We start from the raw sequence: 24652 nt of genomic DNA, 5'->3' as shown, positions 1-24652 counted from the left end.
ACCTGGACCTATTTTTATCGTTGCTCGTTCGCAAATCGTTCGCGTTGAATAAGACATCGTTCGGTCGTTCGCAATAGATACGAATGCAATAGCGAATAAATAGCGAAGAAAAAACGATCGCAATTACGATCATAAGTAACGATTATCGTTCAATGGAAATGAGTGAACGTTTTCAGGTCTTTCGCAATAGTGGTCGTTTGCGATCGTTAATCGTTAATGATATGCAAACGATAATCGTCCAGTGGAATAGGGCCCTTAGTTCCTTACCTTTATCCTCTGCACTGTTACTGTGCAATTAGTAGTTAGAGCCATATGCTAATTGGGCAGTTTGGAGTACTGGGGTTGGGGCTACCTCCCCCATAGCACCAATCTGCCCCCTAGCTGGCCCACCCCTTGTAAAGAAAATCATCATGGTGGGCCTCCTGGTGTGTCCACAACACTGAGGACAGAGGTTACAGCTACACTACTTATGTCTCCTCCTCCTCTATATTACACAGGATATCTTCATATTACACTGCTGCTCACATACAGTCATCCAGCATCCAGGAAGAGAACAGCACAGATCTCCCCCCACACAATGGACTCTTCCAGCTCAGAAACAAACTGCCAAATAGTGACCGACAACTTTTCCATGACCCCCCCTTATGTAATAGGGCCAGTGTCCTATTAGAATGTTGCTCATAATATATATTCATGAGCAAAACTTGTAAAATTCATATCAAAATTCAATTCTACATTTTTTTTAAGTTTTTTTTTTTTTAAAGCTGGAGTCGGAACATTTTTTCCGACTCCAGCCAAAACTAGCTCTGACTCCGACTCCACGACTCTGACTCCACAGCCCTGGGTATATGGGATATACATATTTCTGTGCTGTCAGTTTTCAAATCACACAACAGTACATACTTACCTAGTGTAGTGCTTTGCTGCTGTGTGTAGTGCTGTCCTGTTCTGGCTCTCCCATCCAGCTGCTGTCTCTTCAGGCTGCCACCTCCTCTAGAATGATTGACAGCCGGAGGAGGTGTGGCCTTGGAGAACAGGATCACAGCAGTAAGTATGTATGTGCTTCTATGTGATCTGGAAACTGACAGCACAAATATATCCATATTCTATATGTATATCCATGTTGTCTGTTTCCATGGCTGCACAAATGATACAAGGATAGCTCATGCAGCCCGGCCATTTTTTTTCTGTGATGTTTTTGGGCTCTGTGTCAGTTTTTCCAAATCACAGTATGCCGAGGTTTTCAGCATTTTTTTGTTTTCTGCAGACTTTTCATTTCTCTCCCCTAGACATCAATAAAATTTCTTCTACTTGTCTCAAAAATGCCAAAGGCCTTATTCCAGTGTTCCGTGCACGGCCTGTAAATACGGACGTGTGCTACGGAATGGACCTTATTATGATTCCAACAGTTCTGAAAATGTTTAAATGTTTGTTTAAAAATGTTTGCTGTACTGTACTGATACAGCAGGTCAGTACAGTAACATTTAAACATTTATAGTTTCTGAGCTCCTGGCAGCTTTGGAGTTGTAAAAGCTTCTTGCTGCCAGGAATTTCCAGGTCAGAGAGTGTGCTTCATATCTAATGGCATAGTTGTGACCCTTAGATGTGTTCTACACACAGATGATGCACAGGGTAACCGGGACTAATGCCACAGGGTAACCAGGACTAATGTGCAGCCTCGAGCACAGATATTCCATCTCTCCCAGACCAGCTGATTAATGTTGCGACACTTGTCATGCTTCAGTGTTTGTGTTGGTGTTGCACGCCTGGAGGTGTCACCAGAAAGCTCAGGGGAAACAAGTCTTTATAGTGTCGTGTGGGGGGGAGAACATGGTGTGTCGTGGTGTGTGTGGGGGGGGAACATGGTGTGTCGTGGTGTGGGGGGGAACATGGTGTGGTGTGGGGGGGGGAAACATGGTGTGTCGTGGTGTGGGGGGGGAACATCGTGTGTCGTGGTGTGGGAGGGGGACATGGTGTGGTGTGGGGGGGGGGACATGGTGTGTCGTGGTGTGGGGGGAACATGGTGTGTCGTGGTGTGGGGGGAACATGGTGTGTCGTGGTGTGGGGGGAACATGGTGTGTCGTGGTGTGGGGGGAACATGGTGTGGTGTGGGGGGGGAACATGGTGTGTCATGGTGTGTCGTGGTGGGGGGGGAACATGGTGTGTCGTGGTGTGGGGGGGGAACATGGTGTGTCGTGGTGTGGGGGGGGGGGAAATGGTGTGTCGTGGTGTGGGGGGGGAACATGGTATATCCCGTTATCTGTATCCTAAATATGCAGCCTACACGATAGTGATAAATGACACATCACTTCCTTTATGATGATCTGTAGCTCTGAGAGACATATGTCCCAATTTACAAGTTTAGAGTTCGCCTGGTCATCTTTCATATAGAGACAGCCTCTTTATCCACAGCGGGCAGTGTCATGTGCTGGAAAACAACAAATCCTTTCTTGACATTTTGGCAGTATTATTCAGAATAATTTAGCACATCCTCTTTCTGTCAAAAATATGAAAAAAATTACCTTGTAGCTGAGCTTTGCTAAAAAAAAATTTTTGTTCAATTACAAATCCCTTTTTTTTAAATTAACTTTAACATTTTAGAAAAAAACAGATATAGATGGAAAACTTGACATCGGAGTTACACTCCAGAAATAAGTTCCATGCTACCTGGTTACCGTGGATACAATTTCAGGATTCCGATGAGTACAGAGATTTGCTGAGATCCCCAGATCCAATTGCTACGTAGACCAGGTCTTAGCATTGCCGTCCGGGTCGAAGACTTTTTGGTGGATCTTGGATGGGTGTTGTTGGACGCACACTCCCGCCCCGTTCCTTCCCGCCCATCCTTTCTGTGTGATCCTCCCCCACTTCCCCCCCCCTTCCTGTTCCAGGTACCTGTCTTTCTTCTCTCTACAGCTTTTCCCTCTGTCTGTTCTCTCTCTCTTCTTCTTTTTGTTCTTTATCTATACTGGAAGATGTGAAAATGGTCCAAGTGGTGCGGGCGGACTTGCCGATCTCTTCTTATCAGCCAGCAACTATTTGTGCTCCCAATTAATGTCTTATTATATCTCATGTTTTGTACTACAATGACAGTTGTTTTGTACTGGAGACTGAGTGGGATGAGTCCTGCTATACACCATTTGTTGTTTTTGTGGCAATAAATATAGAATTTAAAAAAAAAAAAAAAACAGATATAGAAAGAAAAAATACAAAAAAGGATTTGTAATCCAGGCCATGGTGTGAATATATATACAGTATTCTGAGAACACTTGTAGTGTTTGATTATCTTGTGCCTTTTTGTATGCTGAGCTTAGAGTTGGTTACTATGTTATAGTTATTAGGGGGGGGTCACCCTTTGACCCCTCCCCTCCCCCCACCTTACATCCTCGCTTATATTTAGTAACATATGGTTGGTGGATTCCAGTTAAATAACAATGTCTGTTTTATCCTCAGCTGTAGAAGCAGCAACAGGAAGAGTCTGGTGGTGGGATCTCCGTCACCCACACTTTCCCGTCCATTATCGCCACTGTCTGTGCCTACAGGTTAGTTCTGGCTGTTACACAATGTGTATCTCTAAAACTTTGCACCTAGCATCTAAAAATGATACCCTACACTAGCCTCATCTCATATTTTACTACTATCCCTACAATAAACAACTCGAGCGTTGAAGCTGCTTATACATTACCATACCTTCCAAGTTATTTTAATGGGGTGATTTTTTTTCTTTCAAATAAACTGTTGTCAGAAAGTTATGCCGATTTGTATTTATTTCTATTTTAAAAATCCCCAGTCTTTCACTCTTTATCAGCTGCTGTATGCTGTGTATTCTTTTCAGTCTGGCACAGTGCTCTCTGCTGCCAGCTCTGTCCAGAACAGGAAAGGTTTTGTATGCTACTGCTTTGGACAGTTCCTGTTATGGACAGAGCTGGCAGCAGAGAGCACTGTGTAAGAGATTTTTAAATAGAAGTAAATTACACATCTGCATAACTTTCTGACAGCAGTTGACTTGAAAGATTTTTTTTCTCTAGAGTTTTCCTTTTAATAGCATAAGTTTCAGCGTTTTTTGGCAACACTCTTTAATGCTCTTCATGTTCTGTGTGTGCTTTATTTAGTAGCAGTGAGATTCTGTTACACCAATATTACAAATCTAGACTAAATGGCCTATTCCCAGCAGATAATCTGTCCGGCCCAAATGTTGCTAAGTGAGCAAAGCACTTTTATTACTTAAAGCACAGCTGTCAAACTTATGGCCCTACAGCTGTTGTAAAACTACAACTCCCATCATGCCTGGACCGCCAAAGCTTTAGCTGTCCAGGCATGATAGATATTGTAGTTTTGCAACAGCTGGAGAGAGATGCAATGTAACACCCCTGGCTTAAAAGAAACCTGCCTACAAGCTGCCCACAGTATTTGGTGGTAGTTGCGTGACAATTAGTCAATTTTACCGAAAGTGTGGCATAGCTGAAAACTTAATGACAGTAAAAATACTACCAATACTAATAAAAATACTATAAAGAACTACCAGGTAGTGTGGTATCTTAGAGAAACCTGTCATCAGGTGGGTCCCCAGCCGCTTCTCCCAATCCCACAAGGCCTGTCAGATAGATCCCTCCCTATACTCAAATAAGGAAAGATCTATCTTTAAATGATACCTCTCACCTGGCAACTGTAGCAGGATCCTCTGAAAAAAGCTGCCGGTGTTTGGTTCTCTTCTGACATAAGCTTGTGGTATGGAGCTCCTGGAAGCGCCATAGACTGCATTGAAAGTATGTTACAGCGCACTCTTATGGCGCAAGCCGTACCACAGCTTGTGTTAGAAGAGGACTGCCCACCTGCAGTTTTTTTCAGAGGATCCTACCACAGTCGCTAAGTGAGAGGTATCCTTTCTATGTTGGTGGAGCGGAGAGAAGCCACTGAAGTCCACTGTTATGGCTCATGATTCAGGCAGTATAAAAATGGTGAGTGTTCCCTTTAATGTAAATCATTAAAGTGACTGAGTCCCTAGCAATACAGTACACACTGATTATGTGAACATAAAGGCTGTCGTTGCTTGTTCCGACCATATTACGTGAACTTGTGAATCAGTATTACTATTCTGTGGCAGTCATTTTGTGACAATGACATCATCAAGAAGGAAACTGGTCTAAGCCCTGTTAGGCTAGCCTCCCTTTGTCAGATGACTCGGGTTGCTCAGCTCTGATTGGCCGAGCAAGCTGTAAGCCACATAACAGTTCTACAGAGTCAGTTAGACATCCCAGGAGACAAAGTGCATCATGGGAAAGCCCAAACCAGGAAGGGAAGAAAAAAAATGAAGCCACCAACTGGAGCTTCAGTTCAGTGTTTTTTTTTTTTTTTTTTTTCTAATTAGCGACAGAGTTGTCCTTTAAAGGAGAAGTCCGGCGAAACTTTTTATTAAAGTATTGTATTGCCCCCCAAAAGTTGTACAAATCACCAATATACACTTATTATGGGAAATGCTTATAAAGTGCCTTTTCCCCTGCACTTACTACTGCATCAAGGCTTCACTTCCTGGATAAAATGGTGATGTCACGACTGACTCCTAGAGCTGTGCGGACTGTGGCTGCTGGAGAGGATAATGGCAGAGGGACACAGGGCACTGGAGGGACACTGAGCATCCCCCCTGCCATCATCCTCTCCAGCAGCCACAGCCTGCAAAGCTCTGGGAGTCAGTCGTGACATCACCATTTTATCCAGGAAGTGAAGCCTTGATACAGTAGTTAGTGCAGGGAAAAAGCACTTTATGTGCATTTCCTGTGTATATTGGTGATTTGTATAACTTTTGGGGGGCAATACAACACTTTCATAAAAATTTTCGCCGGACCTCTCCTTTAATCCACTGATGCCTCCCTGATGTCACCAGCTATTATTCTGTCAGATACATTTGGCAAATTATGTGGCCACCAGCCATATTTGCATCTATGGCACATCATCTCTAAGCAGTGATTGGCTGCAGGGTGATGTGATCAGGCATTAAAGCAGGTCTGATGGGGGACACTGGAGTGGGGCCAGTTGGGGAAAAAAAACCCTGGAGAACACGTTTTAGAAGCCTGTAGTTGTGTGCTATAGTGACATGTCACTATACAACCATATTGATACCACTAATATAGTGACATGTCGTGATACCACAGATGTTTTCTAGTCATGGTGTTTGCTCTTTCATATTTTCTTTTGGCAGCAGGAAGCAGCCCCCTGGATAGTCCAAGGAACTTTTCCACTAGTGCATCTGTTAACTTCCCTTTTGCTCGCAAGTAGGTATTCGTGGATATTCTATGTTCTTTATGAGTGCATTTCAGGAACATGCAATATGATTTTTATTTCCTTTGTATTTAAAGGGGTATTCTGCTCAAGTAAAATACATACTGAAATGTTGCCCCCTTCCTGGAGATTATTAATTGGTTCCACACATGTCATTTCAGTCTCCTTTTCCCAGATGTGTGTGTGTGTGTGTGTGTGTGTGTGTGTGTGTGTGTGAGCTGTTCTCTCCGTCTGTCTCCCCCTCCCCTCCGAGACGGCTTATGCAAACAGTGTCCCTGGCCGTCTGTCTTTGCACACTCTGATGCTGGGAGGGTTTATCATAGTGAGGTCACCAGCAACTTCATATTAACTCTCCCAGCATTACAGAGTGCAGAGACGGACAGCCAAGGACACTGTTTACATTAGCTGTTTTGGAAGGGATGGCGGAGGAGGGGGAGACGGAGCAAACAGCTAACACACTAGCAATAATAGCAATAGTATCAGGAGTGGGATTAGTAGTAGCATTAGCATCAGGAGTTGAGTAGTAGTAGCAATAGTATGGGAGGAGTAGCAGTAGTGGGAGCAGTAATATTAGTAGTGGCAGTATTGGGAGTGGTATTAGTTGTATTGGGAGTAGTTACTGTATTGAGAGTAGTAGCTGTATTTTAAGTTGTAGTTGTAGTAGTAGTTACAGGGTCGTGTGTTGCCGTGTGGGTCCTCCCCCACTCTCCAGTGACCTGGGTCTCTCCTACCCCAGGGGCACCTTAGTGCCCTGCTGTTGCTCCTGGAGGATCTGCTGCGTGCAGGAGGAAGGGATCTACTGGGTGCAAACACAGCAGCACCCTCTGACCTGCAGCAAGATGCAGCTTGCAGCTGTGGGCCCGGTTAGACTCTGGAAATATTGGGAGTCATCTTATATGCTGCAAAATACGGTCTTTCCCCCTGGAATTAGCCACTCCAAAATGGTAGTAGTATCGCCCATGTTGTGTTGCACCCCCACCCCCCCACCCCCTTTTATTTTTTTTTTATTTTTTGCATCAGTGATATTACTCCATCACTGGGGAAGAAACAGCGTCTTGTCTGTGGCCACAAGAGTGATTGGCAGGGCTGGGAGCTGGTGGCTCTTCCCTTAGAGTACTGCATTTAGAGTTAAAGGGCTAAGTGCAGCACCGGGTGGTCGAGGGTGCCTCCCAAGGAGCACTTGCCTGGGTTTGCCTGCTGGTGATGCTGGCCCTATCACCCACTGGTATGTCATCCACTTTGTACAGATATTTATTGGTTGTGCTATGGCTGGTTCTGATTTTGTTTCTCTTGTTGCTTTAATCCTATGATGCTTGCAGTCATGGACCACGCACTGACAGGTAATCACTGATGGATGTTCGCATGCCTGTAAGCATTTGAAATGGAAAAACATATGATGATGAAGAAGAACACTAACTATCTAGCATAATCTTTTATAGAGCGGATGGGCGTAGATGGTCCCTGGCTTCTCTTCCTTCTTCTGGATATGGTACCAACACACCAAGCTCAACTCTCTCGGTAAGAAATTTGTATAATATTTGTGTACAGTATTCCCACTTCATGCATAATGTATGCCCTTATGCACTGGAGACAAATCTTCTGAAATGACAATTATATTTAAACAAGATGGAGTCTCTGAATTTAATAGAAATTAAGTTGTTTGTAGATTAGGGAAGCTGCTTTAGCATGATGAGAATGTCACTGACCATCTAAAGCGGAAATCCAGTAAGAATAAACTACTCATGAGTCATGGATATAGCTGAGAAGATCACAGTAGTAATGTCAAAAGCCATTTCATTTTTTATTTAAGCTTTAAGGGTGCGTTCACACCTACAGGATCCGCAGCAGATTTGATGCTTTGTTCAGTTATTCAAATGAAATCTGCTGCGAATCCGGTAAGTGTGAATGTACCCTAAAGGGGTTTTCACAGATTTAAAAAGGGAAAAAAATGGCTGTTTTTATCCCAGAAACAGGGGTACCTGTTCACTGGGTATTTTTGGTATTGCAAGTACAGCACATAGCCAATGAACAAGTGGCAGCAGGCCGCTGCCGAAACGTTGTGTCATGGATTTGCTGCACTATGCCTTTGCTGAAAAAAAAACACAGGTTTGAATTTTTTCTTTTGGAGTGCCGTGGATTTTTTCCTGATATTTATGTACAGTCTGAGGTCGAGACCTGGGTCTGCTGGCACCACTTAAAATACCTGCTATCTGTGCTACTTCATTTCCTGAGTATATCTATCTCCTATCTACAGTTGTGCTCAAAAGTTTACATACATTGGCAGAATTCTTGCTTTCTTGTCTTCTTTTTTTTTTCCAGAGAATATGCTATAACACAACCTTTTTCCCACTCATAGTTAGTGGTTGGGGTAGCCATTTATTGTCAAACTAATGTGGTTTATCTTTTTAAATCATAATGACGACAACCAAAAACATCCAAATGACCCTGATCAAAAGTTTACATACCCAGTTCCCAATGCCGTGTATTACCCCCTCTAACAACAACTTGAAGTCTTTTGTGGTAGTTATGGTTGAGGCTCTTTATATTCTCAGATGGTAAAGCTGCCCATTCTTCTTGGTAAAAAGCCTCCATAAAAGCTCATGTACACCAAAATGGTACCACTAAAGGGCATGTATCACCTAGATTTTCTATTGCTAATTAGAATTGGATACTAAAACATGTTCTTTTATTATAATCTATATATAATATAATTTCTCTTTTCTGTGTTTTTTTTTTTAATTTACTGTTTTTACATTGTTATGGGGGCTACCATCTTGCCTGAGCTATTTTTAACAGCATTTGGTGACATGCCTTACAGCAAGCATCAGGGACTTAGACGGCAAAAGACAGACTCTGTCCCCTTGAGTGTGATACATGAGTACTGAGTGTACTCTGTGACCTTTAAGGAGGTCCTTCCACAGGGAGCTGCTATTGTCTCCTCTACTGGTGTCACATGTCGCTGCAATGCTGTACAGATCACTTTACAGCAGCCTCCTTTTTACCACAGACACAACAGGAAGTCTCGGCTTACTATTAGCCCCAGTGGTGAGAATGAAAACTGCAAGATATCAGGATTATTTTAGAATATAGATAGAAAAATTGAAAATTTAGAAAAAAAAAGTCACCAAAAATTCTCAGAAATATGCGTATAACATAATTAGTTATACAATAGTTAATTTTCTGATATCACATTCCCTTTAAGCAAAGATTATGATTTAAATAAGTTTAGATCAGTTGGGGTCTCAGTACGGAGACCCCCTTTAATTATTTGATGGTATAGCTGATGAACGCTTCACTTCCCGACTCCAGGATCCAGGTTCTATAGATTTATAACGTCCCCTCCTCTACTGGGGCTGGACGGCAGTCGTGGGCAGCCAGGGAATGAAGCTCCCTACCACACACTTATGTTAGAACAGGCTCTGTCCTTATGGGAATGTATTCCATCTAGTATTTCACAAGATACTTTGTCAGTCTTAATCTTTACATTTCTTGTGTATATGTGTATGTGTATGTATATATGTATATGTGTGTATATATATATATATATATATATATATATATGATTATATAAAATATATATTATTATTATTATTATTATTATTATTATTATTATTATTATTTATATATATATATATTTTTTTTCTTTAGTCTTCCTCCTCCTCCCAGGAGAGGTTACACCAGTTGCCCTTCCAACCCACTGCTGATGAATTGCATTTTCTCTCCAAACACTTCCGGAGCACAGAGAGCGTCACAGATGAGGAAGGACGGCGCTCTCCATGCATGCGTGCCCGTTCCCGAAGCCTCAGGTGAGGTTTTTCCCACTATGACTTTTTAGTCTTAAAAGGGGTTGTCCCAGGTTTTCCCATAATGGAGTTATACTCGTAGTGTTCATCAAATTATATATTTTTGGCAATACAATCATTTAGCAAACTTGCCTCCTCCTGATATACCTGCTCTTCTCCTCCCATTGTTGACAGCTCATTGTCTAGGTTATTGACCCTCACTCTGCTCTAAAAGCAATGGTCTAGCTGGTGTATGTATAGCTAACGTGTACATATATACATGTGTATACCCTATAGCTATATATACACCAGCCAAACCACTGCTTTTAGAGCAGAGTGGTGGTCAGTAACCTAGACAATGAGCTGTCAACAATGGGAGGAGAAGAGCGGGTATATCAGGAGGAGACAAGTTTGCTAAATGATTGTATTGGCAAAAATATTTTACTTGACAAGCTGTACAAGTTTACCTATGTTAACTGAGATGGGAATACACCTGTTAAGTCTCTGCTTATAGGTTTATTAGCTATGGAATTAAGGCTAGGTTCACATTGTGTTTTTGCAATCCGTTTTTTGCAAAAAAACTGATGAAAAAAAAGATGCATTTGTGTGCATCCGTTTTGATCCGTTCCTCCGTTGACTTCCATTGTGAAAAAAAACGGATCAAAACGGATCCGTTTTTGTGTCCGTCAAAAAAAAACTGATTGCAAAAACGCAGTGTGAACCCAGCCTAAGAGACACTACAATATTTCCCCATTCTGTTCATGCTCCTCTCCGCCCCATCAGACTGATACATTTCTTCCTACAAGGAGAGGTCTACCAATTTAATGGGTATTCCCATGTTCTGTAAACGATCCCCATATATGGATGATGTGCTACGCAATGGAATGCTGAGCTCCCGGCATCATGTATCATTATGGTGTCAGGCGTTCGGAATCAGTTTAAATGTTCGCGGTACTGTACCGATACAGCTGTGTCGGTACAATAGTGCCAAGATTTAAACTGATTCTTAACTCCCAGCATCATAATGTTACATGATGCTGGGAGCACCATGATTCCGGTCTGTAGCACGTCTTCCGTATAGGCAGAAACCACCAGGCGCACCCTGCTCAACCCCTTAACGACCGAGGCGTATATTTACGCCCTGTGGCCGCCTCGGGGAGTTCAGAGTGGGGCCACCCGGCGACCCCGCTTTAAACGCCGCGGTATCGGGTGCCGCATGTAGCCCGGACCCTCTTCAATTAGCGGGCACGGTCCAATCGCTGTGCCCGCTAATTAAGAATTCAGATGAAGCTGTCAAAGTTGACAGCTTCATCTGAATCCTTTATGCAGCCCAATCCCTGGTGTCTAGTGGAGTGGATTGCCCCCCCCAGGACATTGCCCTGGAGGAGCGATCCGCACATCTCTCCCTGGCCGGGGTCAGCGCCATAATGACGAATATCCCGGCTCAGCATCTCATTGATCTATGCAGTATTACTATACTGCATAGATCTCAATGAGAGATTAGTGTACTTATACTGTGTAAAAATAAAGTATTATAAATAAATAAAAAAACTCCCCTAATAAAAGTTTGAATCACCCCTAGAGATGAGCGAACCTCGAGCATGCTCGAGTCCATCCCAACCCGATCGTTCGTCATTTGATTAGCGGTGGCTACTAAAGTCGAATAAAGCCCTTAGGGCTATGTAGAAAACATGGTCATTGGCTGTATCCATGTTTTCCAGACAACCTTAGAGCTTTATCCAACTTCAGCAGCCCCCGCTAATCAAATGCCAAACGATCTGGTTCGGATGGACGAAATTGGCAACACATCTATGACTCTGTTCACACTGCAGGTTGTACGCTGCTTGTGGCCTAAGTACAGACAAAAAACAGAAGGTGCAACAGCAACCAACAGGTGCAGGGGCTCACCGTATATACTCCTCCCAGCGTACATACGGTAAACACCTGCTCTGTAGATATTAAAAAGTGAGGATCTTAACGCCTTAACGTGGCGACATGGTACACTCTGTTTGATCAAATAGTTTGCTAAGATCCTCACTTTTTAATATCTACAGAGCAGGTGTTTACCGTGTGTACGCTGGGAGGAGTATATACGGTGAGCCCCTGCACCTGTCAGTTGCTGTTGCACCTTCTGTTTTTTTGTCTGGACTTGAGGAACAAGTTAGTTTTACCCCAGGGCAAACGGCATAAAAACAAATACCCCCCAAATAAACAAAATTAGGGTTTTTTTTGCCCCCCACACATTTTTTTTTTTTTTTTTCTGGTTTTGCAGTATACTTTATGAAAAAATTTAGCTTGTCTTTGCAAAGAACAATTAGTGGCGCAAAAAATAAGGACTCATGTGGGGTTCTAGGTGAAAAAATGCAACTGCTATAGCCTTTTAAGCACAAGGAGGGAAAAAAGGGAAGTGCAAAAAACGAAATTGGCTCTGTCTTTAAAGGGTTAAGGCAACAAAAAAAATTGTAAATTTTTTATTCACATCCCATTCATGCAATACAATTTTTGGATGTTTGGCATCCGTATTTCCGTAAAAAAATACGGATAAGTTATAATTGACATGTTAAAAACAAAAAGCGGGATTTACAGAAATACGGATGCACTACTTATGCCCAATCCATAATTTTTTGTGGAATGCGCAGATGGATAGCGGGAGGAATCTACAGAAAAAATACTGAACATATACATAAGGCATAAGACAGGAATATCATTAAACAATTCCAATTATACCCAGTAAGAATTTGTTACTTATTTGTTACAAAAGATAACGATTGTTTGGGCATCACATTGTACCATAAGTCTAAACAGAGCTTCAAACTAGGGAAGTTACCAGTCATGCGATGCGCGGAGGAGGTGTTTCTCCAGTACGAGTCAGTCAGAGTTGGGCGTGTCTGCTTTAGAAATCACTGCCAAAGGGGATTGACACAATACCTTTCCAAATTAAGAGGGGGCATTTTCTATGTGTATACGCTATTCACCCGTAAGTTGAATTTATGAACGATATCCACATCTCTTTAGTGAGGGGGCACCTGTCTATCTACCAAAGTGCTATTGCCTTCCTAGCAAAAAACAAAGTTTCCCTGAGAAACATTATCATATGATGTGTCTACACCTCTTCACGTAATACTCCAAACGGGCAGTGGGGTTCAGAGGAACCTGCATAGGTCCCAAAAAAGTGAGTCATCTGGACAGGAGAGGAACAGAAGTAAATTGTCAGCATAAAGTCCAACTCATGTAGGTAAACTTTTACTGGGTCATATTACCTTGGACAATTGTTCAGGAGAAGCAAGAGAGGATGAAGACTGAGCAGTCAGACGCCCATCAGATGGATTTAACTCCCATGGGTCTTTTAATAAAGACCTATGGAAAAAACGTTGATTTCTTTAACATAAGAATAAGTGCAATGCCATAATAAATGCATGCAAATGGGTTTATAGCATTTAAAGGGATAAAAAATAAATGTATGGCTCACAGCTCCTATTAGATTGAATTGTGGGGTTCCCTTATTCCAGATCACTAGGGGCCCCAGTGGTTGAACCCCCTGTATGAGTGGTAAAATGTAAAGGCTGAGCGGTGGTTTGAGATTTTTATTTTTTTAATTGAGGGATGTGATTTTGTGTGAAGGGGCTGATTTACTACAAGTTACTAAGCTAGTGTAAATCTCTGACGCTGGCGCAAATACGCCTCTTGATACATCCAGTGTGATCTCACATAAGTGGGGATTTATACAAGGCCGCCATGTAAAACACTGTTTTCCGTTAATTCCCCCTTTAAGTAGAAGAAAGCAGTATAAATATTCTGCATGGTGCGTTGTTTGGACAGCAGACATCCTGCCCAGTAGATGCTCCATTTCTCTGGTAGCTTCCATACTTTCACCTATGTAAACTTTTTCTCAGATTTTCTCTTAATAAATCAGCGCTATTTTATATTTGTCATTATGGAAAATATTATCTGTTTTAGAACATGGCAGTAAATTTCTAAATAGTTTGTGAATGCACTGTACAGGTAAGGAGATACTTAGGGTAACATTGTGTAATGACCAGTTTTACAGTCACTGTTAGTTATTCTAAAGTTATCCCATTGTTTTTCCTTCAGCCCTGGGCGAGCATCTACAAATTTTGACAATGAGATCATAATGATGAATCATGTTTACAAGGAAAGATTCCCCAAGGTAGGTGCATAAAGAAACCCATGTATTAAAGTGCAGTTCCCACTGTTTCCTATACAGTTTTAGTATAATTAGTTTTTTATTGACACCGAAGAAGCGTTACAAAAGTACCTTCGCAACAAAGAATACAGTAGTGGTGCTGTGAAACAAAGCAGCAGTATACAAAAAAGAGGGGGTGTCGTATTTTACAAACAAATAGAGGCATATTTGAAAAGCATAGCCAAACAGATACAGTCGTATACATGTGCAACAAAGTGCTATAAGTAAACATTTAAAGTTCTACACAATAAAGCTAAAGAAATACCAAGAACGTTGCAAATAACTTCTGTGTAAAGACAAGCTCCTCAAGGAGCATACCAGCACTGTCAGGTTTTCATATAAAGGGGACAGGGAGAGAGAAGCCCAGGATAGGGAGAAAGAGTGATTAGGAAGAGGACAGAACAAAAATAAAACAGAAAACAAGGAAGAGAGGAGAGGAGGGTGGGGGGGAATGTTGGATACGGGAGCCACCGGAGACGTGCATCTCAACGAGTGAGGGCAAGAAACTCTGCAGAATCCATAAAGAGTCGCCATGGGAACCAGATCTTTTCAAACTTATCGGATCGGTCCTGTCCTTCAGCGACTATCTCCTCCATCCGCCCAATGTCTCTAAGTACACTGATCCACTCCGTGAGAGACGGGACTGCGAGATTTCCAATGGCGGGGGATAATCATCCTGCCTGCAGTCAAAAAGTGGCGCAACATCCCCTTCTTAATGGTTGCTATCGTACCAGGGATAAGTGAGAGTAGGGTCAATTGAGGTGTATTCGCCACGCAGTGTCCAGAATAGGCACTATAGATTGCAAGTATTTTATCCCAGAATGCTCGGATACCCAGGCATCCCCACCAAATGTGTAGCATATCTCCCTTCTCTGAGAGGCAGCGCCAGCACACATCAGAGGTTTCGGGGAACATTTGGTGTAAAGTGGAAGGGCAGTAGTACCATCGAGACAAAATCTTGTAATTTTTCTCTTTGGCTTTAGAAGCCATGGATAATCCATGAGAGAGTTCACTCATCTTCTGGACAGACTGCGCATCAAAGGACACCTGTAGATCAGACTCCCACCTATCAAAGAACGAGGCACGGGTGGGATCTAAAGCACTAAGCAAGATCTGATAGACTTGAGACAGGCAGTGGGGGATGGCCGAGGGAGAAGTGACTGGCAAGTCAAAATCTGTCAGCTTAGGTGAGTATGGGACCGAGGAGAACAAGGAGTTCACAAATGAGGCTAATTGGTCATACTCAAGCCAAGATGACACTCGTTCTCCAGCTCTGGCCTGCAAGACAGAGAGAGGCAACAGTGCACGATCAGTCAGGCAATCATGTAGGCAGGGACAGGTCATTCTATCCCAGAGGAGAAAACGAGAAACCTGCCATCGGGGCCGGAAGGAAGGGTTCTGGAGAATAGGACAGGCCTCGAGGACAAAGAATGTTTAGAGACCCATTTGTCCCAAACCCGAAGAGTTTGTGTGACTAGGAAGGGAAGGTCAGGAAGAGTCCGTCGGTCCTGAGGGAGTATTCAAGACAACACAGAGTGATGCACAGGGGCCAGGGACAATTCCAAGTCAACCCACCTTTTCCCACCCACATGGTGAGCCCAGTCCAAGACCCTGCAGAGAACAGCCGCCTTGTGATACAGGCGCATGTCAGGCAAGCTTACCCCTCCTGAGAGTTTACGTTTGATCAGGGTGGAATGCTTGATACGAGGCCTACATGCCCCCCACACAAATTTTTGAATCGCTCTGCGCAGGGCCCTGAAGAAGGTAGTCGGGACAGAAATTGGGACAGTCTGGAAAATGTACAAGAACCTAGGCAATATGTCCATTTTGACCACGGCCAACCTACCGAACCACGAAGTGGGTTTAAGGAAGTATGTGTTCAGATCCGACAATACTTTGGACAGCAAAGGAGAATAATTCAATGTGAACAGGGATTGGAGCTTAGATGGGATCTTAATACCCAGGTAGAGGATATATTCCTTCTGCTATTGGAAGGAAAAGGAGGACCGGACAGCACTAAATTCAGCCTGGGGTATGGTAAGATTAAGACCTTCAGTTTTAGTGAGATTGACTTTAAAATTGCTCAAATTCCCTAATCTGTCAAATTTGAGTACTGAAGGGAGGGAAATGGCCGGTGTGGATAAATGAAGGAGGAGATCATCTGCGTACAATGCAACCTTGTGGTGGTCCTGTCCAATCCCTGCTCCTTGAATAGTGGGGTTTGAGCGGAGGGCCACTGCTAAGTGTTCCATGATGATGACATATAGGAGGGGAGACAAGGGACAACCTTGGCGGGTACCGTTATGTATATCAAAGGGGTCTGACAACAGCCCATTTGCCCGTACCCTTGCAGATGGAGAGTGGTATAGTGCCATTGTCCTACCTATAAGGGCAGGGCCAATGCCCAACTGTCCCAGGGCCAATCGCAGGAACCCCCAATGCACCCTATCAAAGGCCTTTTCGCCATCCACGGATAAGAGACACAGTGGGGATCCCGTACGGCCTGCCCAAGACACCAGATTCAGGGTTTTAAGGGTGTTGTCCCTTGCCTCCCTGCCAGGTACGAAACCCACCTGATCGTTATAAATGATTTTGGGAATGTGGAAATTCAGGCGAGAGGCCAATGTCTTAGCAAAGAGTTTAACATCGCAATTGATCAAAGAGATCGGTCGATAATTCTTGCAAAGCGCCAGGTCTTTCCCGGGTTTGGGCAGGACCACCACATGAGCCCGCAGAGATTGTTTTGGAAAAAGGCAGGTTGGAGAGATGCTGTTGAAGCATCTAGTCATGAAAGGGAGTAGCAGCTCCTTAAATGTTATGTATTCCTATACAGTTTTAATAAAAAGCAAAAAATAAGTAACCCAATCGCCATTATAGACAAAACGTAAAAAAGTAAGGACACATATTTGTCACTTTAGATGAATAATCCTGAAGATTTTTTTAACATTTTGGTTCATTTGTGTCTCTGTATCCTAGGCAACTGCACAAATGGAGGAGAGACTTGAAGACATCATCACAAACCTCTGCCCTAGCCGGACCTTACCTCTTGCCGATGGTGTCCTTGGCTTTATACATCACCAGATTATTGAGCTGGCCCGAGATTGCCTGGATAAATCCAAGGGGGCTGTAGTTACCTCTCGATACTTTGTGGAGTTGCAGGAAAAATTGGAAAAGATGCTAGAAGATGTGAGAGACATTACTGGAGAAATGGGGTCATAACTACTTTTCATTAAAGGGGTATTTCGCTCAAACATAACTTTTCATATGTTGCTGCCAATAGGGAGACCAACCATTATTATCTATTCAGTCTCCTTCCTTCCCCAGTTCTGAGCTGCTGCTCTCTGCTGCATGTACAGCTGGCCGGGGACTTGTTTACATCAGCTTTCTCAGAAGGGAAGGGGAGGAGGGGCAGACCTGAGAGAAAAGCTCATACTTGCGTCAGCAGGAAGCAGCTAAGGACTGGGGAAAGGAGACTGAATAGATAATAACAAGTGTGGAAGGAATTGTTAGTCTCACTATGAGCAGAAACAATTTATGTTTGAGCAGAATACCCCTTTAAATTTGAGTTAAAGCATATGTATGCCTTCACAGTTAATTTTCAATTTGTATTTTAATGTAATTAAGCTATCCACTTTTCATAGAATAGAGAATACTTAGGTGATGGATGGGACTTAACCACTGGGGCCCCCACCAATCACCTCAAAAAGTTAAGTTGCCTTATATTTTATATGTATTGAGAAAGTAAAGAAGTTGTCTGGGAAAACATTTTGACATCTAAAAGTCAAGCTAAAAAAGAAATAAAAAAAAACCCTGTACTCGCCTGCAATATTCTTCTGCTGTTTTTCCAATGATGCCCGGTCCCCACTGCTTACCACTTCCTGGTGATGTAACCACATAAGGAAATGGCTGCTGTGACAGTATATGGATGCAGAGTGTCCACTGCCTGGTTTCAGTGCGCTATAGAGTGGGCCCTGACACCTTTGGTGTGGACAAAGTTCTTTGGGAGGCGAGTGCAGTGTTTCTTTCTTTATGTACTTTTATATTTAGCCTGGTCTGACCACATTTAATCAGAGAACTGCTTTCAATAGTCATTATTTTATTTCGAATAGTCTTTCGAATTGAAGACCTACTTTTTTTTCTTCTGCCTAGGCCTATAATCGCTCTGAGAGTGAAGAAGTTACCTTTATTGTTCAGCTGGCAAGAAAGTTGCTGATGGTTATTGCGCGTCCAGCGAGACTCCTGGAATGTCTGGTAATAAAGCCCCTATTGATAAAGCAAAGGATTGTCATAACGTCACACAAAACTCAGTTACATTTGTAATTTATGGCAGCTTTATTGTGACTTAAATTCTTCCCCCCTTCTCGATTAAAGAGGACCTGTAGCCAAAAACTGCTTAGGGTGCCCTGATTACACATCTCCGGCACATCAAGAAACTGTAAAGAGAAGTTTTTATTTTTCAAATCAAATGGTGTGGAAAAAATTACATAGATTTGTAGTTTGCTTCTATTCAAAGTATAATTATCAGCAGCTTAGACTAAATAGCCCCCAGACTAAAGGCACCGAACAAACATCCAGCCGTCAGTCATCCCTCCTGTCCGCTGCCTTTCCTTCCCATACATGGGAATGTTCGGCATAGCCAAGCTTTCCTGTGTTCTCTATGGGAACGGGAGGGGTAAGCCGACGAAAGAGTGCTTTTTCTGTAGGAGTTAGCAATTATTTTCCATCATGCTTGACCCCTACCACCACAGACATCTTCTCTGCTGTTGGTTGTTCTAGAAAGGCCCACACACCTTATACACCAAACTTGCCGCCATAAGTCTAAGGTGTATAGGGACCTTTAAAATGGAGCTGCCTGAATGAAGATTGCAGTGTAAAGTGATATGCACAATGCTAAATAATTGCACAATAAATTACCTGGAAAAATTTCCTGATATTATACCATGGTGATCCCTAGTGGAATGCATCGCCCCCACGCACATGCAAATAATTGTGAAAATCATAGCTTAACAAAATCCCTTTATCCAAAACCTCTTGCAATAAACAAATTCATCTCTATACTTCTACAATTTCTTAGTAACTGAGAATAGGTATAGATGTATAGATTTCTAGTCTGTGTCCTAATACTATATAATTTTTTTTTGTATGTTTAGGAATTTGATCCCGAGCAGTTCTATCATCTGTTAGAGGCTGCTGAGGGTCACGCCAAAGAGGGTCAGGGTATAAAGACTGACATCCCACGTTACATCATCAGCCAATTAGGGCTCACAAAAGATCCATTAGAAGGTAATATATGAATGATGTCACATGTATCTAATCCTTTCTCTAATCAGTGTCTGTGTAGATATTACAGGACTATAGCTTTGTACACAAGTGAGCAAGTTCCCTACCTTTTTTTGCAGGCGTATTTGTACTATATTATGGCGAGCGAGAAAATTGCTGTTTGGCTCTGTGTAGCTGATTTGTGTAATTCTGTGCAGTGTTTCTGCGAGTACATTGGCACCACACTTGTTTTGGGGTTGGATTGCTGCTGTAGATTTTAGTGGTGGAAAATGGCAATATAGTTAAAATCTGCATTGTTGCAGCAAAACCTTTTCTTCTTGATGTTTGTCCATAAATTGTGACTTACGTCAACCTGGAAAATCTCTAATAAATCATCATCGTATCCGCTGATTTAACCTAATTTGCTCTGGATTTCATGTCTGCACCACAGGTCAGTTCAGCGCTGATTCTGTGTGGATTTTTTTAACTGTACGTGGAAGAGATTTTGTGAAGGATATCTGTCAACTTCAATTCATGTTCCAAACTACTTACAATGTTGGATATCTGTTAGGTCAAGGAGAAACCTGGTACCGTTCATATGTTCAGCTGTGCTTCCAGAACATAAAAAATGCATTTCTTGTACAGTTCAAAGAGTCAAAGAGACTTTCCTGAGTTGCAGCAAGCTGTAAAACCTCCACCCTCCCATCCCTGACCCTGCTGGGACTTGTAGCTATTCAGGAGCTTGGAACTTTGACTCCTTGTAACAGAGAATAAAAGCATGTCTCCATCCTGGAAGCACAGATGATATATGAAAGGTACCATGTGTCTCCCTGACCTAACAGCTATCTTTATAAGTGTGGATAAGATTTTCTTTAAAATCTTATCCCTATTGTTGCTAAAACAAATGTTGCTGATTTTCTTTACACAAAATTCCATGTGTAAAAATAGAATATATGCCACATGTCTCTAGTTCTCAGCAGAAATCATCTGCTCTACACCATGTATTCTCTAGTTACTCTACAGACTGACATTCATAATGTGTAAGTTTTCATGCTAGAACTCTATATAATACAGAAGATAAACCTCCACTTTATTTCTGAGTGAAATCAGTAACATATAACCTCCTTCTCTACAGAGATTGTTCAGCTGGATAACTACGACACAGAATCCACTCTGCAGCTGGAGCAAGAGGAATTTCAAGATGTAAGAAGTATTTCATAGAAAGGCGTCATTTTGTAAAGTGCTATATGGGTATATGTTTCCCTGGGGGCACATGGTTGTAGATTTTTTTTTTTTTTTCACCAAACAGGCATTTTATGCCATTTGTCCCAGTAATTTTGTAGTTTTCTATTTAGAGATGATAGACGATTGTTTTCCGTAGATGATAGGTGTTATGTAGTTTTGTTTGTGCATGAGGGCTTTAATCTAAACTGTTTATTTCAGGCTTGTATTTCAAGTACTCCTACCAGAAAGAAACCGGGAGAGAATGATTTTGAAACTATTAAATTGATCAGCAATGGCGCCTATGGGTGAGTAAAAGAATAATGGATGTGTGAAAAGGTCTTAGAGTTTGCCAGGTTATCAGTAGTATGGAAAAAGAAAAGGTACTTATGTGAAGAACCACTGCTTATATTGTGTGAAAGGAGAGAGAGGAAACCCGCTCACCTGAACATGGCACAACACCTGTGATCATATGGTGGGTATGAGAACCACTGAGGTCCAGAAGGAAGTGTCTGTTCTGGCTGTCCTGGATCTTTAACTGGAGTTGAATGTGAGGTGATTGTTACTATTTGCATCACCTAGCAATCACCCTAGATTTTCTAGTAGAGGCTCAGGCTGATTAAAAATCTTGCACTTTTTTGGGGTGCACAGCATCTTAGCCACATGCCAGCTTTCTGGCAATCCACACCACTAAATCAGTCACAGCTGACTGCAGATGGGCAGTCTTTGGAGAAATTGCTTGGCTTGGCATATTATCCTCAGCCAATGTTCTAAGGCTCCTGGATAGAGTGAGACTTAACTTGAAGGGACATCTCTTTGCCTAAGTGGTGTGTGAGCTTTTTTGCATATTCTTTCTTCCCAGAATTCCCAGTGAAGCAGGAATGGCCTGTAAGTCTCCACACGTCTTTATGACGGCCCAAAATAGTAGGCCTTGGACCCTCTTTTACTTAGAAATATATGGGGAATAAATAAGTTTGCACTTTCACATAACACAACAGTTTATGGCTTTTTAGAAAATAGGGACACAATGTCTAGTTCTATTTAGTTATGCCAAGCCTTCATTACACAGGGCTGGTGTGTGGCTATACAGAGGCTGCTGCACTGATGTTTGCTTGCATGTTTATCTGAAAACAGTTTTCCTGTTCTACAAGTAAAATTAATAACTGGGAACCCTCTTGGAGTAACCTCTTTAATTTGTGTCCATTCTTTTCTCTGGGTAGCGCTGTGTATCTTGTCAGACATAAGGAGACTCGCCAGCGCTTCGCCATGAAGAAGATTAACAAACAAAATTTGATCCTACGAAACCAGATCCAGCAAGTGTTTGTAGAAAGAGACATATTGACCTTTGCTGAGAATCCATTTGTGGTCAGCATGTTCTGCTCTTTTGAGACCCGAAGACATCTGTGCATGGTGATGGAGTATGTGGAGGGTAGGTATCCATCATACATTGTGACAGTGCTGCAACTTTTGAAAAAGACTTTTTTTTTTTTCCTTTTTCTTTAAAGCACTACAACTTTTCTCAAGAAGTGACCTGACATATTCCAATGACTGAAAGTTCCAGATATTTTCCTTTCCCCATAAAACATGTTTTCTCGTCCTCAAAAAAAGAAGAAAAAAAAGAAAATGTGGGTACAACGTGTATGATGCTGTGGTGTTAAAATCCTGTTATATTTTTGATGTTTTTAGGAGGAGATTGTGCCACACTTTTAAAGAATATGGGGCCTCTTCCTGTTGACATGAGTCGTATGTACTTTGCTGAAACTGTCCTGGCCTTGGAGTATCTGCACAATTACGGAATCGTTCACAGAGACCTCAAACCTGACAAGTAAGTAGTTCCCGAAGCCTTTCTTATTTATACATAATGTTACATTGAGTAGCAGTAGTAAGGGGAGACAAGCGCCCCTATTAAATTATCACATTCCTGCACGGTAAGCAACGTACAGTAGGTGCAAAAATAATTTCCAAATAGCAAAATTGCGCCTTTTTGGGCGCATCAAATCCAGAAAATTGTAATAAGTTGCATATACACAATTAAGATACCGATAGAAAGTACATGCCTATGCCAGCGATTGAGGGTAACAGAGGATAATGATTGAGGATAACACAGGTGCAGAAGCTGCACCTTTGTCCTCCGTGGCGGGTTTCGGCTATCAATGATGGCAGTTCCCGGCTAGCAGCCGCGCTCGGGTACTGAGAGTTAACCCTATAGATACTGCGGTCAGCACGACCGCAGCATCTATAGGGCTCCAGACAGAGAATTCTGTGTTCAGTGACCATCGGGGCTCTGCGAAGGTATCGCAGAGCCTCGATGGTAGCCATGGAAACCGGAAGCCTCAGGCTACGGAGGCCAGTGGGGGGAGGGAAGGCAGGGTGCACATTGGGCGCTCTGCCCCCTCCTGTCGCCTGCAGCTGTCACAAAATTGTGACAGCGGCAGGGGACAGAGGAGAGGGGGGCAGAGATAGGGACATCAGCTTATGGAATCATTATGATCCCATAAGCTCATGTCCGAAAACGACCTGGGCATTGATGTATCATCATGAAAAGGTTAAAGAACATTTAACTTTATTTTTAAAAAAAATTATTTTTATTTAAAAGCGGTCAAATAAAATAAGTTATCCAAGTTGCATATCAATGTAATCTTACCAACTTAAAGGGGTATTTCCCCCAAAATTATTTTTGCATTAATACGCTGCCCACCCGTAGCTTTCCATCTTTCCAATATAAAGTTGTTATGGATTCTGCACAGTTTTGCTTTTATCCAGCTGCATTCACCTCCATGGATTGCATAGAATCATCAGACCTCAGTCCAACCCGACACGCTCCCTGCTCCTGGCCCCAACCCTCTGAGACGGCATCACGTGTCCTCAGTCCCAGCACAGTGAAGTGACTGAGAACACTGATGGGGTGGCTGCTGTTACAGAGGGAGACAGTGATCAGCGCAGCTAACTAACAGCAGCCACCCGGTCACCCCCAGCCCAGAGCTCACCCCCTGTGTCCAGAGCCTCCCGGCAGCACACAGGCCCCTGGCCCACAACCAACCGCGCCCCCCCCCCCCCCCCCCCCCCCGCCCATCACCCGTGGCATCCCTCACTCACCCGAGGCATAGCCGCTGCACTCATCCGTGGCACCCCCCCCCCCCCACGCGTGGCAAGCTCCGCCCCCGCGATCGCCCGCGGCAAGCAAAGCCCCCCCCCCATCGCCCGTCTCAAAATACTCAGAGGGACTTGGTGAGTAAGACCAGCTAGGTTTGGGAGCATTTCATTTTTTTTAGCTCTTTGGGGGAATACCCCTTTAAGGAACGACCATAGGGCAAATGGCATACCCCCCCCCCCTCCCCACCAAAAAATTCACTGCGAAAATAATTTTTTTTTCAGTTTCGCAGCATTTTTTATGGCAAATTCAAGTCTGCCATTACAAAGTACAATTAGTGGTGCAAAAAAATAAGTGCTCATGTGGGTCTGTGGGTGAAGAAATATGTGTTAGATAAGTGCTATGGCCTTTTAAACATGAGGAGTAAAAATGTAATTGCAAAAATTTGAAAATTGTCTAGGTCCTTAAGGGGTTTTTGTAAAATGTTTATGCTGAAAGGGAATCTGTCAATAGGTTTATGGTGCCCTAAATGAAGGCAGCATTAACAGAGTGGTGTATTACTTAAATCATTCATTCAGCCGTTCTCCTGATGTGCTGGAGTATCGACTTTGTGCACTACACAGTATGAATAGACAACTGGCAATAAGTGGCTGGTGGGCAGAAGATCGAGCACAATCCATGCACATAATGGAGAGGACTTATTGTTTGTTATTCAGGAGGATATCTCCTAATCAGTTGCACAGAACAATGTAAGCGATACATCATTCTGTTCAGCTTCTGTCACTAGTTGGTTACCCTTTAAGTATATAGAGCAGCATA

General features: G+C 42.8%; 1 protein-coding gene across 6 annotated transcripts in view; it reads left to right on the top strand.

The window, feature by feature from the left end:
* Positions 1-24652, top strand: part of MAST3 (microtubule associated serine/threonine kinase 3) — a 122220-nt gene that overhangs the window by 55473 nt on the left and 42095 nt on the right. For 3 of the 6 annotated variants that reach the window (XM_069977956.1, XM_069977954.1, XM_069977959.1), the window contains 13 exons: positions 3454-3542; positions 6197-6269; positions 7596-7616; positions 7716-7794; positions 9925-10082; positions 14151-14226; positions 17239-17448; positions 18412-18513; positions 19413-19545; positions 20657-20724; positions 20965-21050; positions 21963-22171; positions 22429-22567. In XM_069977956.1, the coding sequence (XP_069834057.1) occupies positions 3454-3542; positions 6197-6269; positions 7596-7616; positions 7716-7794; positions 9925-10082; positions 14151-14226; positions 17239-17448; positions 18412-18513; positions 19413-19545; positions 20657-20724; positions 20965-21050; positions 21963-22171; positions 22429-22567 (1443 nt within the window). The remainder of the gene's footprint in view (positions 1-3453; positions 3543-6196; positions 6270-7595; positions 7617-7715; positions 7795-9924; positions 10083-14150; positions 14227-17238; positions 17449-18411; positions 18514-19412; positions 19546-20656; positions 20725-20964; positions 21051-21962; positions 22172-22428; positions 22568-24652) is intronic. The other 3 variants (XM_069977955.1, XM_069977958.1, XM_069977957.1) reach the window with 3 other exon arrangements.

Source organism: Dendropsophus ebraccatus, chromosome 7 (assembly GCF_027789765.1).
Source record: "Dendropsophus ebraccatus isolate aDenEbr1 chromosome 7, aDenEbr1.pat, whole genome shotgun sequence".
NCBI lineage: Eukaryota > Metazoa > Chordata > Amphibia > Anura > Hylidae > Dendropsophus > Dendropsophus ebraccatus.
This window is presented reverse-complemented; position numbering and strand designations above follow the sequence as displayed.